General features: G+C 42.9%; 1 protein-coding gene across 1 annotated transcript in view; it reads left to right on the top strand.

Annotated features, from left to right (window-relative positions):
* ATXN10 (ataxin 10) overlaps window positions 1–1,048 on the top strand; it is a 112,898-nt gene extending 111,850 nt beyond the window's left edge. The window contains exon 11 of the mRNA XM_060254102.1: window positions 686–1,048. Within this exon, the coding sequence (XP_060110085.1) occupies window positions 686–876 (191 nt within the window). The 3' untranslated portion in view covers window positions 877–1,048. The remainder of the gene's footprint in view (window positions 1–685) is intronic.
* The last annotated feature ends 18,221 nt before the right edge of the window (window positions 1,049–19,269 follow it).

Here is a 19,269-nt window from a genome sequence, read left to right as displayed (position 1 = left end):
TAAGCCAGAACTGTGTAGCCCCACAATTAGTGGGAATTATTATTTTTAAAATAATTTGATTTCATGTTATATAGAAACACAGTCTCAGGGTATAACTATATTATTATTTTTTTTTAAAGCAGGATCCAGCCACGAATAACATCATATGATAACAGATGAGAGAATAAGAAAGGCAGGATATAAATGTCCTGAATAAATATTTAAATGGAGGGAAATGTGAAATTAGATAAATGTAAGAGAAAATGTCATCGAGATAATACTATTTTGTCTAGGAAAGTGCATTTTGTTTGCTAATTTAATCCTTTTTGCCATTAAGATTAAAGCCCACCTCTGGCAAATGAGTGGATTGAGGACCTTAGAATTCTATTGACATTTAAATGCATGGCATATAGATGGCAATTCCATATGGACTTGTTTTCAGACATTTGGAAACTTTATAGAAACTTATGTGTAGATGTGCTGCCACTGTTCTGTTTTTGTCTTATCTTTATGTGTATTCTCCTCTTAAATCTTACTTAGCTGCTAGATTGTAAGTCCCCCCCCCCCTTCTCTCCACCCCCTTTTTAAAATAAATAAATAAAATAATTTCTGTTTCCCATTTAGGCTGTAGAGTTATCAGCATTATATTTATGGCATGTACATGATTCATCTTGAAACTGAGAAATTTCTTAACTTCACTTTACAGTTATAAGCCAGTGGGCAATTTATGCCATCCACAACCTTACTGAACAGAATGAAAGAAATCAAGAGCTTATCTTGCAGATGGAGCGGCAGGGACTGGCTGATAGTTCCATCCTTGAGAAGACAGGACTGAAAGTGGAGAAGGAAGATCAAAAGCTAATTCTGAGATCTGTCAGGAAGATATCAGATCTCTAAGTAACTAACATAAAGGTTTTTTTCCTTTACCCACTACAAACACTGCTTTGTGAGCAGTTCAGAAAATTTTCAAACAGCCTATTAGAACTCTTTTCCTGAAAGAATAAAAGCCAGTGATTAAATCATCACTTAATCCTCTTTAAACTGAATAAACTTGTAAGTATGAAGTAAACCATATATTCCAGACCATGGTTATTTGCTCCACTAGGAATGTTTTCAGCCCTTTCGGGTCCACTAATGAAAAAATGTGGTTTATCTACCAAACTGATTTATAGTCACAAATTTTGGATGTTTACCCAAACGTGGCGCAGACATCATTACTGATCCACACTGCTTCTGTTGCTGCTTATGCGTTTTGCATGAGATGTGTGTATCTCACATTGGGAAATGTGCTTTACAGAGTGCCTTTCTCAGCCTTTGTGGAAGACTCGGAAAGGAATAAGTTGTATGACAAAGAAGGTGTGAGTCGCCTACCCTTCTGTCCCTTCTGACCATTAGCACCAAAGGACACACCCTCTGATGAACTGTGGACTGAAATTTGCTTCCATACCGCTTAATCACTAGAATCTCTGATTTTTGCTTACATCAGATACCAGTTTATCATTATAAAAACAATTGATGTTTCTCACATCTCATATTATTTTTTCCTCTTTTATGTTTTTTAAAGATAATTAGAAATGGAGTTAAAATGCTATTGCAGTAAATATTAGGCTTATTGGCTGTAGGGCTGGTCACTGCTTCTGGAGGACTGGATGTCTGAATTTTATTTGTTCCCTTGGTAAGTCCATCTGCTTTCCCTTCTATTTTTTTTAATTATTTGTTTTCTGCTTCTCATGGACTTTTTCTGAACTCTGAAGCACTTAAGAGGTAGTTTCTCACTGTGATTAATTCTAGCAGTTTCTTTTCACTCCTTTGCCTTTCCAAAACATTGACAAAACTCATTTCCAGTTAATTAATTCAAGAGAGGCTGAAGAATGGAAGACGGCCTCTCTATTTTGGATGGCCTTCTATATTGTTGTTGAACTCTGCCACTGTGGAATGTAGCATGAATTAGATGGGTGGGGGAGAAACAGTGGTCAATTAATTCTCCATGCCCTGAATTAGCTGCCTTAAGTATAAAAAAGAAGAAAAGAACACAATTTTTCTAAAAAAAACCCCAACAACCCCAAAACCTTATAATTGTCAAAATATGTTAATAAATGTGTCACAAAAATGAAGTTTTAAGGAGGGAAAAGTTATTCTATGCTAAGGTAGTTTCAAACATTTTGTGCAGTACTATTACACTTGCCTTAAATTGGAATATTGAAATGCTAAGCTGCATAGTTACATTAAACTTTATTATGATGCAAGATCAACTCGAATTATCAGCAAATAATAAAAGGGAAAACACATGCAATGCAAAAAGCACAAAACAAAGAATGCAAATTAAGAGGGGGGGATAAAGAGTAATACCCTCCTCAAACATACAGGTAAAATTACTGGAACTCAGCCGTTTGCATATGCCACAGGCCCTTAGGCAAAAATTTGGGAACTTTGTAAGTTATCTTTGTAAGTCGGGAGAGAGGCATAGAGTTGTTCAGATCTTCCCAGTATAGTTGAGAGAACTGGAGCAATATACTGGTGTTGGATGCCATTATAGAATGGGCAATGCAGCAGAACATATTCAATAGACTACTTTCCCTTTATGACACGGGCAAAGCCATTGATGGAGCAGGACATGATCTGTCTTCCAGAAGGGCTGAAGGTGGAGCATTGAAGCATGCCAGGGTAAAGATTCTGTGATATTTGGAGATCTCAAAGGATCTAAGATAATCTGCTGGTTGAAAACATTCGGCATGCTGCAGGAATAACTGGACATTTCTATATCTGAGCCCTGTCTGATTGTGGGGCATGATCCCAGAAATGCTGTTTAATTGTTGCATAGTATTAAAACTGACCATCTTCCCTCCATTAAAAAGGGGGGGGGGGAAGGTGTATAATTTGTTGAACACAAAAACTAACAATGATACTTTTATTTGAGGATATTTGGCAGAGAGTACAAGAAAGCTCAGTTTAACAGGTTGTCATAGAAATTTGCATGGATGGTAGGGTGTACCTCTAAAGCAATGTGCAGATAGTCAGTATCCTTATATTATGACCCCTTGGGCAAATGGCAGATGTAGCATCTGCCTAGGTACCTGCTGGGTAGAAAAGGCCACTGTCCCTGACAGAAGGAAAATCATCATGCCAATGAGGAGTTACATGTCTGCATGTGGAAATTTGCGTGCATACCAGTGTCTAAACCTAAGCCACATTTATAAGCTGCATTAAAATTAAAGTATCTGTTGTGTTCACAAAAAGAAGGTATGTTTGCTGGCATGAAAGGATGACCTCGCTCATTGTATATCTAGAACATGGTAGTCTTGCCAAATAAAAGTTGATCACCCTTCTGTTTATTGATGGTTTTAATCCCTTTCAAGGAGGTACATGAGAATTTAATGAAGAACTTATTTTTAAAATTCATTTGTTGCTAAAACAAAAATGTAAAGCAGTGACAGATTTTTAAAAAAGAACTCTCAGAAGAGGAGCTGAAGTCCCTTTCTGGTTCCTTCACCTTTGGGTCTACCTTGCCAGTGCTTACTGCTTGGGGATACACAAACCAATGAAAATGAGGCAATACAAACTGTAGAAGTGCGTGTGTGTGTGTGTAGGAGAATACATAATGGAATAAGAGTTTTGAATCCTAAATGGGAACTGTAGGGCTTTCATTATGGAAAACATGCCGATTACTGCATTGAAGGGTGGCTGTTTTGATTTCCTGAGATGGATTAGTTCTTTGAGGACAACACCTTGCCTGTCCCTCTCCAGTGGTCTTCTGTCTTCTAAAGAGCATGTTTTTCATGCAAGAGGATTAATACAACACATCCACTGGTAATAAAAAAAGCAAGCCTTTATTGTGTGTGAAAAGAAATGGAGGATCAAGTCCCGTGGCCCTCACACTGCTTTTCAAGGGCTGATAAACAAAAAGGATCAGTTTTTCTCCCCTTTCCTTTAAAGGCAAATGAGGGGTTTGGATTTTCATTATAATGGACTGCAGTTGTTGTTTTTTTTAAGAGATAGGAAAGTATGGATTCATTCTAACTGAATTGCATGCTGTGCCTTTTAGTAGCTCTTAGATTGCTGTAGGCTTTTGTGTATGCCATAGAGAAATACTTCCAAATGGCAGTCCCTCATCCACAAACAGTTCTATGAATCTCACTCCTAAATTCTCTTCCAACAGGCAACATTTGGTCATTCTGGGAGGGTAAATTTCTAATTAAACATGTCGTTGTGACTTAGATGAAGCATGAAACACTAACTACAAAAAAAAAGACTTTAACTTCAATGAAATAAATAGAATCTTTAAAAATCTGAGGTAAAATCACCAGATTTCCTGCAGTGCTGTCCAAGGTTCTGACAAAAATACTATTCTGAAGAGGTTTCCCCCCCTGTCTTTGTTGTGCTTATAGCTTTAGAGAATCTTTGGCAAAAGCTCCTCTTTTCTGGGCATAGTATTTAAATGAAGTCTGCAGAATCTCCTTCACTGCCCCATATGCCTGGATCTCTTTTCCCACCCTATCTGCATGGGGCCACCTCTTTCCCTCAGTTCATCTTTCCACAAAACCTCTGTGTTAATCATGTGGTCTTATCACTGACTCAAAGTCCAAATATACATTTGTATCAAACTTAAGTATTTGCTCAGGTCCATCTCTCACGTGGCTATTTCTGGCGTGTTTTCTCCTATGTAAATTCCTTGGGGGCAAGGATGTATCTCCTGAAATCCAGTATATAAACTGATGGGGATGAAGGAATGGGTGAATGTGAGCCAGCCAAAACTAAGCATTCTTACATCGCATAAGGGTTGTGATGGAAGTGTGCACATAAGTATCCCATTGCCATAAATGGTTCTTAAAATGCTTACCTTTATCTGGATTTTGATCAGGTTTTTCATATTACATATTCAGCTGTGAACATTTTTAGTGGCGCTCTTCTATTTTCAAGCAGACAAGATTCATATAATACAGAATTCTGTGGGTTAAACTTGTAATTTGATATAAGAACAAGCTCTCATTATCTCTCACCCCCCCCCTTTCCTGTTGGAGACCTTAAGCTTTCTAGTTAAGCCATTGTGGAGGCAGGGGAACAGGTGCTTGCTCCACAGAGGGCCTTATTCTGTAGTTCCCACTGGAGACTGTGGCCTTGTGAACTCCCCTTTGCTACTTCTTCCCCCTCAATAATTTTTTATGAATGATAGCTTTTCAACACCCTGGGAACTGCTTGTTGGGAAAAACTGCTCTTCACAGGGTGCAGTCAAATCCTACACATTTCATCAAGAAGGAACCATGAAAGGAGTAATACTGTGTTTACAGGTATGACGTATTCTTGGGGCCCTTTCTCCCTCTTCCTCTCTCCACCTCTCTTTTTATGAACCACTCCTAAATATGTCCTTTTTATTATTAATTCCAATTGGCGGACTGGTTTTTTTCTTTCTCTTTCTTTGCTTTTCAATTAAACTCTCATTTGTGCAAAAACTTGAGTCTTGTTTAGCAGATCCCCTGGGGGGATTTCAGGAATAGGTGGCAAAATAGAAACCCCAGGATCTGGAGGTCTGCTTTGACAAGTCTGTTGTATGGTTACTAAAGGGCAGCAGCACTTCTTAGAGAGGATGCTTGGAATGTTTTGACAAGTGTGAGCAGCTGATGGAGAGTGATAACATTTTTTATCTTCTTTGCCTCTCCTTGAATCAATCCACACATTCTTAACGTCTTTAATCACATGCAACAGAAAAGGCTTGAGGACTCAATGATCTGTCATGGGTTCCCAGGTCGATTGCACTTCCACCAGGGACGGACAGCAGCTGTATTCCCAGGGTATTTTGCTGCACAAAGTGAGCCCTTGGCCAAGTCATCAGTCACCATAAGAAAGCTGGTGCCACTGAACGATATGTGTTTGTCTGGGGTGGGGTGATTCCACCCCACCCCCGCATTTACCCCAGGGGACTGCAAGCCCCACCAAAGGCATGCTGCACCAACAGCCCCAAAGTTGGGGAAGGTGCCTACTAGGTTGTAGCAGGGCATGGCCTTGATGGAATCTACTTGGAAGTCAGCCAGCTTGAAGGAGTCCAGCTAGCTCTCAGTGGCATCCTCAACAGCAGAAGCCAATCCACCTGAGTTTCTACCAGAGGCAACCCTGATACTGACGCCCAGGGGAGCTCTGATGGGGGCAGGAGCAGCAGGCCACACTGACCTTCTTAGAGGAGGTTGGGCAGGGCAGCTACCTCTTTTAAACAGTTCAGGGGGAAGGGCCATAGAGCTCACTAATCCAAGAACAGTATCCATTGGCCCAGGGACCTGTCATTCCCCAGAACTGGGTTGGGGAGAGAGGATTGGTTGAGCCCATGGTTGGCCTGCCCTTGGGGAAGCATTTAAAAGGCATGCCCAGGAAGGAAAAGCCAGACCCATTCCATGGCAAGTAGGAACAGGTAATTGGCAGAGCTGAGTGGGGAAACTGGATGAAAAGAAGCCCCCTCTTCTCACTCTGTTCTGAGGCTCTATCCAAGAAGGTGAGACAGTTCTGGACTCTGACCTGGCCCCAGTGGATCCTGACAGTGCTTCAGTGTTACAGAGCATGTGCACTTAGATATAATTTTGAACTAACATGATAAGCACAAAGGCCGAAATCCCACAATATTTGAAAAACAAATTTCTGAGTGAATAGAACTGCACAGAAGTTTTACCACAACTAATTGCATGAATTCAGAGATCTTGCATTTGCCTCAAAGGTATTTCACTGCCTGTCTTACTTTAAACTGAACTTCAATTTGCTGAAAACTCTTGGCAAGCATCACTGTTTTAAATGGCTTGGACTTTTCCATATTAGGTATCAGCAGAACTTGTTCCTGGGAATTTTCCTAGAATTACTAACATGGCTTGTTGAAGATGCTGCTTAAATGAAGTTTATGATGTGAGAGAGTGAGTGGTGGAGTGGCAGAGGTTAGAGTATTGGACTATGATCTGGGAAACCCAGGTTCAAAGGTGACAGGTGCTACTGGTGTGTGCGTGCGGGGGGAGGATTGACCTGGGAATTCAGATGTCTCCTGATCTGGATGAGTTGCATTTGCCTAAAGAAGGAGGTTTGTAGCTTTGGGGAGCTGCTGGACTCCAACCTCCATGTTGGATAAAGCAGATGGCAGTGATGCCCAGAAGCACCTTTCCCCAGCTGTTGAGCCAGCTGCAGCCTTTCCTAGCTAACAAAGTTCTTACCACTGATGCATGGACATGTAACATCTAGAATAGACTACTGCAACATCTAGATAACATCTAGGTAACATCTAGATTATGCATTCTGTGTGGAGCTGCCTTTGGAGAGTATCATAGCACTGCTGCATTATTCCATCGACACTGGCTTCTAGTTTGCTTTGTGGGATAAATTGAAGATGTTGACTTTTAAAGACCTATACAGGGACCTTAAGGACCATCTGCTCTCATATGAACCTAACCAACCATTATTCTCTGAGGCTAGCTGGATGGCAACCCAGGAAAGCGCCTTCTCGATCATGGCACCAGAACTGTGGAATTCTCTCCCCAGGGAAATTTTCTTGTCCCCTTCTAGCAGTGTTTTCTGGCAACATGTGAAGACTCCTATTTCATTCAGCATTCCTTTTTTGACCTTCCTTCCTGTTTGTTTTAATTGCTGTTTTGTTTATATTGTTTTTAAGTTGATTTGTATGTATCCCCACCATGAGGCCCTTAATTGGGTAGAAAGGCAGGATACAAATGTTTAAAATAAACAAATCCCCTCTCTGTCACGGAGCTTTGCTGGGTGACCTTGGGCCAGTTACTCTCAGTCTAACCTACCTCACAGGGTTGTTTTGAGGGTAAATTGGATGAGGAGGAGGCTGTACACTGCCTTGAGCTCCTTGGGGGAAGAGCAGGAGTACAAATGTTCCAAATGTTTTTTTAAAATTATGTATTTGTTTAAAATATTTGTATCCTGCCTTTCCACTATGCCCAATGTGGTTTAGAAAATGCAAATGTACATAGTTTAAAACAGTTAAAACACGGAATTAAAATACATCAGAGTGGAGACATCGTCACTACTAGTTCCCAGAGATATTCATTAGTTACTTCTGCTAACAGGTGTGTTGAAATAATTCCATGTTGCACTTTTTACAGAAGGAGGGTAGTGTAGGAGCTTTCTGTACAGTATCTGACGGGCTATTCATGGCTAGTTTGGTGTAGTGGTTAAGTGTGCGGACTCTTATCTGGGAGAACCGGGTTTGATTCCCCACTCCTCCACTTGCACCTGCTAGCATGGCCTTGGGTCAGCCATAGCTCTCGCAGAGGTTGTCCTTGACAGGGCAGCTGCTGTGAGAGCCCTCTCCAGCCCCACCCACCTCACAGGGTGTCTGTTGTGGGGGAGGAAGGTAAAGGAGATTGTGAGCCGCTCTGAGACTCTTCGGAGTGGAGGGCGGGATATAAATCCAATATCTTCTTCTTCTTCTATAGCTCAATGAACGTCCTGAATAGAGGGGACCATGAGAAGTAGGGCAGCTGTTGACCTGAGGTGGCACATAAGATCATAAGGGGTGAGGTGGTCTGTTAGATATGCCAGTCCCGGGCCTTGGAGGGCTTTGAAGGTAGCCACCAGCAGCTTGGATTGTGCCCAAAAACAAATAGCTAACCTATGAAGCTGATGAAACACAGAGGTGTTTCAGTACTCCAAACACATGAGCCGTGAGAGCAAAGCAGAAGACTGTCTTGCTTCTTCACAAGTCTTTGTTCAGCACTGCAATGGTTTGATTCTACAACCAGGGACTTTATACCATGAAATGTCCTCTATTTTTTTAAAAAACCATATGGTGGATATCTGTAGCAGGTAAAATACCTAGAATATAACCTGGGAGGTCCCACTTGGGTTTATTACTTTAGGTAGTGGCTGATAACCACTGTGGTATTTAAGTATAGTAGTGACCCAACAACATAATTGCTGAAATTCCCAGGTCTCAGACTTTTGTATCAATATTTTAGCAAAACTTACTGATAACTTCAAAGCCTTTGAGCATCCCACCTCACCTTCGTATTTCTCCTCCATCTGGTTCTCTATTTTAGAGTACTTGTTGAATCATCATGAATGCCCTAACATATTCAGTGATTTGTGTCTATGGTAACTTCTTAAAAATGTGATTTCTGTTTATCCTGTCTTATGTCTTAGGTAAAAACGCTTCTGATATGCTATATTTTTGTTCGTGATGTTTTTGCTAATTTATTTATTGTCAATTTTGTGTTGGAGTTTCTTCTTAAAATTCAATAAAATATTAATTCAGGGGGAAAAAAACCCTCTTGTCTTAAACTCCTACTGGGTTTTGCTGCCCAATGAGCAGTAGCTGCCTGCAGTGAAAACCACCATTTCCTTCTCCTCCACCCATCTTACCCATGTGCTCAACATGCTGATTTGTAGGGCCACTGAGCAGCTGAAATGGGGCCACACAGCATAAGAACAATCCTGCTGGATCAGAGCAGTGGTCCATCTCGTCCAGCATCCTGTCTCACGCACTGGCCAACTAGTTCCTCTGGAGGGCCAACAACAGGGCATAGAGGCCAAGAAGGCCTTCTCCTGATGTAGCCTTCTGGCTCTGGGATTCAGAGGATTAATGCCTCTGGATGTGGAGTTGCCGCTCAGTTACCATGGCTAGTAGCCATTGATAGACTTACCCTCCATGAATTTATCCCCCTTTTAAAGCTGTCTGTTCTTGTGGCCATCACTACATCCTCTGGCAGGAAATCCCACCTTTTAATCACTTTCTGTGTAAAGAAATATTTCCTTTGTCCATCTTGACCTACAGCTCATCAGCTTCATTGGATGGGCTTGAATTCTGGTATTTTGAGAGAAGGAGAAAATGTTCTCTTTGTCAACCCTCTCTGCCATAATTTTATAAACATCTATCATGTCCCCCCTTAATAATCTCTTTTGTAAATTGAAAAGTCCCAGGCTCTTCAGCCTTTCCTCATAGTCAAGGTGCACCCCCCCCAGTCATCTTGGTTGCCCTCCTCTGTACTTTTTCCAGCTCTGCAATGTCCTTTTGAAGATACAACGACCAGAGCTGTACACAATATTTCAAATGAGGCTGTACCATAGATCTGCATAGGGGCATTACAATATTGGCTGTTTTATTCTCAATCTCTTTCCTAATAATCCCTGACATAAGAGTTTGCCTTTTCCACCACCGTAGCGCACTGGGTTGGTACTATCCACTACTTCCCTCTTCAAGCCAGCTGCAACATTACTGGGATTTCATCTGCCATTTTAACGGCAAATTTAATTATTCTGCGCAAAAAAAGATGTATTTCTTAAATACCTGTTAGTATCTTTTAAAGCAGTTTATTCCTGTTTCGTTTTATGTCCAGGTTGTACCTGGGCAGATGCCTTTTATCTTCCCACCCTCATTGTACTATTGATTACGTTGGTGGTAGATATTTCTTGGTGTCTCGCTTTATACAGCTGAAATACCTGCCGATGCATCTCTATGCCTTCTAAAGTAGCTTCTGAGAGTGACAAGTGGTGGAGTCCTGGGAGCATTCTTTGCCAGTACAGTGCTTGGCCTAACAATAAATATTCTGTTTGCTGGAAGAGTCTTCAAAGTTCTGAATATGAAATGTTTTCATGAATGCTGCATTCATAGACCACCACCCCCCATTTTGACATGCGCCTTCTTGGGCACAATCTTCATAGCAGAGAAAAACCCACATCTGTCTTGTTTGTGTCACCTTTGAAATTTCTGCGGGCAGCCACAAGAACTGCTTGGCAAGCATCAGTCATGATAGCACAGAGAGCCTCTCACCCACCTGTCACTGGGCAGCAATTTAAAAATCTTAGTTGAAAACAGTGGGAAGCGGGGGCGAGGGGGGGGGGGAGCTAACCTTGAAGCTCACTAGCAGCGCAAATACAAAGAGCTGCATTTTTTCAGGCGTGTTCTCACCCCCTGTGCTGTTTTGAACTGATTTTGCAGGTGTCTGGCATTCATTGCAATGCATGATTTATAAACTAACATTTTTAAGCTGTCCTGCACAATGCTCACCTTACACAAAAAGCTATGCAGAAAGATGCAGCACACATTCAGAGCTGCTAGATGCAACCATTTGGTTGTTGGTATTTTTGGTGCAATGAAAGGTACCAAAGCTTTCTTTTTAGAAGTTAGGATTCAGTCAAGTTAAACAATTAGTTGGACAAGGCTAAAGGAAAGAGCCCCTCTATGCCCTGGATCCATTCAGTTAAGACCTTTATTGGCATAAAAGCAATCATGATTCACAATCAAAAGTAGGTACAAAGGCCTGAAGTATAGTAAGAACAATACATAAAGCAATCAATTAAAATGGCAGCCAATAATACTAATCAAAAGTAGACACCCAGCAATTAAAATACAGAAGTATGCCTAGATTTAATTTTATAAGCTTCTACTAAGAAATTCGTAACGCATGTAGTAATGTAGGGATTAACATCTTCTAAAAAGTAGGTTAGAGTTTTCCTTTTAGTAAATACATTGTGTTGGAGATATTCAGCTAAAAATTGTCTACGTTGTGAGGCCAGGAAAGGACATTCTAAGATAATATGGGATATAGAATCAAGGACTCCTAATTCACATGAACATAATCTATTTTGGAGAGGTATCTGTCTAAACCTACCAAAGAGAACTGGATCCAACAGACTCTGAATATGCAGCAGAGTCAGTCAATAATAAAAAATAAGAACATAAGAGAAGCCATGTTGGATCAGGCCAGTGACCCATCCAGTCCAACACTCCATGTCACACAATGGCCAAAACCCATATGCCATCAGGAGGTCCAACAGCGGGGCCAGAGCTCTGGAAATCCTCCCACTGTGGCCCCCAAGCACCAAGAACACAGAGCATCACTGCCTCCAACAGTGTTCCATACTTTGTGGCTAATAGCCACTGATAGACCTGCTCCCTATGCTTATCCAATCCCCTCTTAAAGCTGCCTGTGTCATTACAATGCCAAGGAAGAGCAGATACTGTAATGGAAATAATTAGGAAATGAATAGAGCTAATTTAGACTAAGGGTCATAAACAAAGGACATCCAAAACATCAGAGTTAGCAGACACAGGCCAGTGTGGAAGCACTGCTAAAATCCTCTCTAGTTTGTTTAAGCCGAGATCCAACTGGCAGGATCACAGTGCTTCTTGCTTGCTGGGGTGTATGTGTTTGTGTGTGTGCTTGACAGAGTAATTGGGTGGTGGAATGCTTCTCTGTGTTGGAAGACACACCCATTTGTGCACACACAGCACATAGAAACTGCCCTGTTAGAAAGCAGGCACACTCAAGTGGCCCAGCCAGCAAAAGTTACAACTCGGGATTCTGCTGTTCATGGACTTTGCGTTGGCGGATCATTTTTCAACGGCATTGTATTTTCTTGCTCATTGCATTTCCATGTTAAAAAAAATCAGCTGAGTTCTTAAATCTGCAAAAATGAGCAAAAATTCTACTTTGTGAGCTACTGGCATTAAAGTTGTGAGCTACTACATAAATTATTGTGCTCTGGGGCCATTTTTGCTGAGCTAAGACAAAAATGTGTGAGCTGGAGGCTAAAAATCTGTCAGCTAGCTCACGCTAACTCAGAACACTGGTCCTGACCCTGGGATTGTTGTCAAGAAGGACTTCTGACTGCCAAAGCATGATTGTTCTGGGAGGATATGTGGCTTCCGTCTGCCAGACAACGTTCCTTTTAGAGGTGACACCAAAGTTGTTTCCTACTCCTACAGACACCACAAGCTTTCTGGATCAGGCAGGTGGCAACGGTGGTCTTGGCTTTTTGAGAGAAGGAGTGCCTCAGGCAGACTGGAGATGCTGGGAGCGTTTTTTTTTTTTACCCTTTGAAGATTTTATATTCCTGAATTTCAACAAGTGCCTTGATTGGAAACATTGCAGAGTTTTCAAGTGGTTTGGGCTTTGTTTTATTTTCCTCCCCGTGTTTGTGTTGTTCAGTTTGCCTTTGGTTATGGTGAGGCTAAGTTAGGATGGCCAGATCGTTTTTCTTTTTAAAGCCTCATGACGTTGCGGGGAATGCCAGAGGACTTCACCAAGTGGAAGCAGAGGTCAGGCTGGGGACACGCATTTCTCAAGGGTGTGTGCCTGCCTGCTGGGCTGAGAAGGAGGAAGAGGATGTGGAGACGGCTGTAGAGGCCAGGTTGGAGAGAGAGAGAGAGAGAGTCTCCCAGCTGCAGCCTTTCTTGCACATTTAGCTCCAGTTTCTGGCCTATGGACATGAAATGACTTCATGTTCTCATGGATAGCCAGTTCCCAACAGTCCCAAGCTGGCTCAAGAGCCAGAACCCCGAAAGAGGCCAAGCACTTCAGGGAAGGCTTGGTCACAAGCAGCAAGGCACAGCAAGTAAGGTCGCTGGCTCTGGGTTGGAAAATTCCTGGAGATTTGGGGGTGATGCCTGGGAAGAGGAGGGACCTCAGTGAGGTATAATACCATAGGGTCCACCTTGCAAGGTATCCATTTTCTTCAGGGGAACTGATCCCTGTTGTCTGGAGAGCACTGTTAATGCCAACAATTTCCAGTCTCCAACTGGAGGCTGGCTATCATATTAGAAGGGGGGGGGGCTAGGTTTGCTGTTGGTTGCCCTTTGCCCTCATCCAAATGAATGGCAGCCTCTTACGTGAACACTGTTGCTGGGGTCAGTTGACAAGGGAGCTTGGGCCTAGGTGAGAGGGATCCCAGAAGGTGGTACGTCATGTGTGCAGAACTATGCCCCAGGTCCCTTTCAACAGACAAACCTTATGCATGTGGAGTATAACGATGATGGGCGTTTTGTCAGCCAAGCTGTTTCACTGGAGTGGGCCACAGGCTGCATCAAGAGCCATGACAGGTAACAAACAAAGGATAAGTGAAATAAACTGTTTCTTCCTTGATGAACCTTATGCAGGAAGAGACAAGCCAGTAAGGTAATGAAGGCTGATGCTTCTTTTAGTGGACAATGTTCAGGACTTTTAAGTGATTCTAATGGCATTGATATTAAAATACCTCTGGAGGTGAAGCAAAAATCCAAACCTTGAACAATGGGGAAACAATTTTTTTTTTTATTGTGCAAAAATGATTTTAAAAAAAAAGTTAAACAAACATAAAAGAAAAAAAATTAAAATGTCTAGGTTAATCTGTGGGCTTGTTTCCAGTTTTTGCATTCTCGGAAAGAAAACTACTCTGGGTACAATCCATACCCACGTACAACTGCACACATGGGGGTGGGGGATGCTACAGGGCCCAGCCAAGCCCTTTTCTAACTTTTTCTCTCCTTGGCCAGTCCCTTGCTCTCCACCAGCCATCATTTCCCACCGGAAATCTGTGTTCCTCTAGCATGAGCACATCTCCTATTGACCAGGAATGACTGCGGTGAAGGACTGAAGCAAAAGAGCTCCATAAACACCCAGGCTTCTCATGTTTGTGGGGGGTTCAAGAGGTGGATTGTCTCCCAAATATCTTTTGATATTCCACAGTTTTCTAGATGGCACATTTCTGCATATGCTCAATATATATATATTGGTGGGAGGAGGTCCCAATAAAAAGCCCACAGTACTTGGTATTAGAAGTCAAAAACATAGGCCTATGGTTAACATGCCATCTTTCCCCCAATGATAGAAATGCCATGAGGAATGTAATCTTTTAGGGGCCCAGCCAGTGTGCATCATACACTTTATCATTGGAGGCTGCTGTTTCTTTGATCCAGATGTTCCATTTGGCATGTTAAGCAAGCAGGCCTTTTCTTAGAAGAGGAGCCCCTGGTTTTGCCATGTAATGCAAAACACTGATGGAATCGCTACACAAGCAAAATGCCAGGAATGGGATAGTGGTCCAGCCGCAAGCAATAGCTAATTTTCTTTGATTTTTTTTTTCACAGTGTGTCATTGGGAGTACTGGGTTTGCTTTCCGGGTGGTGGGGTTTGTACTTTGGCAGCAAATCTTAAAAGTACGCTTCCCTACTTTTTTTTTTAACCTTGTTGCTCTAGAAATAGATAATTTTTTAATGAATCTGTTCCATTTATTAGGAAGTTAAAAACCACCTACAACTTTTAGGATTAGACCCATACCTCTATTGATTTAACTTTTAAAAAGTCATTTTATCCCCTCTTGCCAGCCTCCAATGGCCTCCTGAAGTGGTTTGTAAGATATAAACAACACCACCACAATAGAATGAACATCATCCAGCTAAAAGACAGAGCAGCCTTAGAAATAAGAACCAGACACAATCCAGCAATCTGAAAACTCTCCACAAGAGGAAAGAAAATTAACTCCTCATCTGCAGCAGTCAATCTAAAGTTTTGGGACTACCTGGGGTTGCTTGGAAGTTGAGCTGGGGCTTCATTAGAGCATCCTTCCCAAATCCCCAAGCAGCAGCTGCAGTCAGCATGAGGAAAATGTGAAATGGGAGGGGACACCAGCAGCACATAGGGATCCCAGCCTTCAGGTGGGACCTGGGAGATCTCCTGGAATCATACCTCACCTGCAGACTATAGAGATTAGTCTCCCTGGAGAAAAAACAGGTGCTGTGGAGGGTAGACTCCATGGCATTGTACCCTACTGAGGTCCCTGTTTTCCTCAGGCTCCATCCCCACAGGGAAACTCAACCTGTGAGATCCAGGTTGAGCTTCCCAGCCTGGATCTGGTAGCCCTAACGCTCCATTCCCTGCTGGTGGGTGGGCGGGGGCTGGCAACCCTAGCAACACCCCCCCATAGAGGTCATGGGAAGCACTTCCACTCATTGGCCCAGTGCTTCCCACCTGACATGTCTCAGGCCACAGAGAGACCTGCACAGTCACCAGGAGGAAAGCCTCCTTCCTTTCCTGTTTGCCTCTTCACCTTCAGAATGGCTGGTCTGGCCAGGTGGAGGAAATGTTTGCACCTTGGCATGTTTGCTTCCGGCAGGGAACTAGTTACATTCCGCTGGTTAAGCAGCTTATTTTTACATTTTTTAAAAATGCTGTTTATTTTCAATTTTTGTTTTTGACGATGTATTCATTTTTTTCCCCTGGTCTGTTCTATTGCCAAGAGGCAAAGGGGTTCTTTCCCCCAAGGGATTTGAGGGTAAGAAGCACACAAGTGGTGAAAGAAAGTGGCTTTATTGAAATCTCTGTAACAATGGGATATCAGCAAGTCACAAGAATAGGCAGCGAATAACATTAACTTTTGTTCTTGTTCTCAGCTCTCGAGATTGTGCGGGGCAGGAAGCAAGCAGGGAACAGAGCCCCACTCCAGAGATGCTAATGCAGAATCTGGAAAAAAGAGCTGCCTTGAGGAGCCCAGAACAGAAGGGAGGCAAGTGCTAAGTGCAGAATTGGTAGAGAATGCATCCAGACCCCTTCTGCCACAGGAACCTTGGGTCAGGCTGGACTGCAAAGCAGCACTGAGCACACCAGCCAACACCTGGAATATGCCCACTGCCATTTGGGGTTCCTGCAACTGAAGGGGGTGTGGGTATATCGTCTGTGTTATTCTCGTTCTGTTCTTGTGATTTGATATCTCATCGTAGAAACTTCAACAGAACCCCTTTCCTTTACCGTTAGTGTGCTTGCCACCCTCAAATGTCTTCAGGAAAAGAACCTCTTTGCCTGTGGGCAATCCATCTGTTTGTATTGTTTGGAGATTGAGTCCATCAATCAAATCAAAAGAGTTTTCAGCTAAACATTAGGAAGAACTTCCTGACGGTTAGAACGGTACCTCAGTGGAACAGGCTTCCTTGGGAGGCGGTGGGCTCTCCTTCTTTGGAGGTTTTCAAACAGGCTAGATGGCCATCTGACAGTAGTGCTGATTCTGTGAACGTAGGCAGATCACGAGAAGGAGGGCAGGAAGGGTTGCATCAGTGCTTAGTTCTCGTGGCCTTTTCTTACATACCGACTTTGGAGTCAGCAATTTTTCTCCAGGACAGTTTGGCCAGGGATCCTGGAGGTTTTTGCCATCTTCTGGGCATGGAGCAGGGGTCACTGGGGTTGTGGGGAAGAGGAGGTATTTGTGAATTTCCTGCTATTGTGCAGGGGTTTGATGATTCTGGAGGTCCCTTCCAACTCTATTTTGTTCTTTGTGTCCCACCTTGGGCACTTCTAGAAGAAAGGAAAGGTGCCCTGTGCAAGCATCAGTCGTTTTCGGCTCTGGGGTGACGTCGCATCACGATGTTTTCACGACAGACTTTTTACGGGGTGGTTTGCCATCACAGAAATGTTTAAAATGAAATAAACATCTGGTCCCGCTTCAGCCTTAAGAGTGTGAGCCGAGACCCAGGATGCTCATGCTTCAACAGCAAACTCATACAGTGGCTTTACCAAGGCAAACATACTCAGCAAGCCCTTTTCACAATTAATGCAAAAAACACGTTAACTGAGTAAGCACTCTTAATTAAAAAACATAGGACTTGCCTGGCAGGATCAGACCACAGAGAAGCTCAGCGAGTGCCAGCCGCCGGGATGCTTCTGGAGACCTGCCCACAGGTCAGGGCAGACTGTGTTCTACCTTTTGCTCATCTCTGCTGTAGGTAAGCTACTGCCTCTCTACCTTCTGCCCCACATCTCTGGGACTGGCCTACATTACAGGGCTGCTGTAAAAATGACTGAGATAACGTGCACTAAATCAATGCATGGTGTCACCTGACCTGGATAGCCTAGGGTAGCCTGTTCTCATCAGATCTCAGGCGCTAAACAGGATTGGCCCTGCCAAGTACTTGGGAGGGAGACCTCCAAGGAATACCAGGGGCATGATGCAGAGGCAGGCAATGGCAAACCATCTCTGAACTGTCTTCTGCCTTAAGAACAAGTCTAACTTGCCACCTAATGGTGCATAACACTCAAAGAGCTAGATGAACTTCTGGCTGCCAATTTTAGGTTCTCTTGGCTATACTACACACACTGCTACATGATTATTAATGCACAGTGTCATCATTACTGCTACTGTTCTTCAAGAGAGAGGGTTTGGAGATTAATAGTGCAACCTTTGACTTGGTTGCATCCACTATTGAATATGCAGCCCAATCCTGTGGAAGCCCATTGTCGGGTTGTAGAGGGTGAATTTCACTGGGATCCAAGGGGATCCATTCCAGGATGCAAGCCAATAGATGATGGACATCATTTCAGAAGTGCTTATTCTTTGTGCGTTCCATCCTCAGTTGTTTTGCTTGTGTTGACTTGTTCTGATCCTTTGGAGTGATAATAAATCCCCCAGCATCTTTAGGGCTTAGAGTGAAGCAACTCAGGCATTTCTAGGTTGAAGACATTTATGAGCAGGTTTCCCAAGAAATGTTCACAATATCTTACAGTTCTTTAACACTGATTAATGTTGTAAAATTTTTAACCAATGAGAATTACATCCCAGGAAACTGTGATTTCCATGAACCCCTATTGTGCTGTAGGAACTGTCTTGTTTGATTTGGAGGAATTGCAGCTTGGTAGGTGTGACAAACTCCTTTCAGACTGAGGGACTCAATCTAAAGACAAATAGTGGGGGGCTATAGAGTGTGGTTTATTGCACCTCATTCTCATTCATTCTTTTAAACAGCAAAATGGATTCCAAATGCTGTTACCCACTTCAGTGGTTGAATTTAAACATCAGATTTTTGATACCAAAACAGGAAGAGTAAAAATTGAAAGTTACCTCAACTGGTCTTCTCAAAGCTTTTACTCTTGTTGGAACGAATGCCCATTCAACAATGGTTACGAGAGGCCACTTTTTGTGTTTTCTGTCCTCTGACAGAACTTGCTTCTGCTCCCTTTGGTAAAATAGATACAAGTTCACATATTCTTAAAGAGCCCCATGGTGCAAAGAGTTAAAGCTGCAGTACTGCAGTCCTAAGCTCTGCTCACAACCTGAGCAGAGTTCAATCCCCGGCGGATGCTGGGTTTTTCAGGTAGCTGGCTCAAGGTTGACTCAGCCTTCCATCCTTCTAAGGTCGGTAAAATGAGTACCCAGCTTGCTGGGGGGAAAGTGTAGATGACTGGGGAAGGCAATGGCAAACCATCCTGTAAAAAGTCTGCCGTGAAAACGTGAAAGCAACGTCACCCCAGAGTCAGAAACGACTGATGCTTGCACAGGGGACCTTTCCTTTCCTTTCCTTTCCTTTCCTTTCCTTTCCTTTCCTTTCCTTTCCTTTCCTTTCCTTTCCTTTCCTTTCCTTTCCTTTCCTTTCCTTTCCTTTCCTTTCCTTTCCTTTCCTTTCCTTTCCTTTCCTTTCCTTTCCTTTCCTTTCCTTTCCTTTCCTTTCCTCTCCTCTCCTCTCCTCTCCTCTCCTCTCCTCTCCTCTCCTCTCCTCTCCTTTCCTCATATTCTACTGGAATGTCCTTGATATTCCAACCTAAGATGTCATCTTGTTTTAGT

This window comes from Heteronotia binoei, chromosome 14 (assembly GCF_032191835.1).
Source record: "Heteronotia binoei isolate CCM8104 ecotype False Entrance Well chromosome 14, APGP_CSIRO_Hbin_v1, whole genome shotgun sequence".
NCBI lineage: Eukaryota > Metazoa > Chordata > Lepidosauria > Squamata > Gekkonidae > Heteronotia > Heteronotia binoei.
Note: the sequence above shows the minus strand (reverse complement) of the source record. Positions and strands in the feature narration are given on the sequence as shown.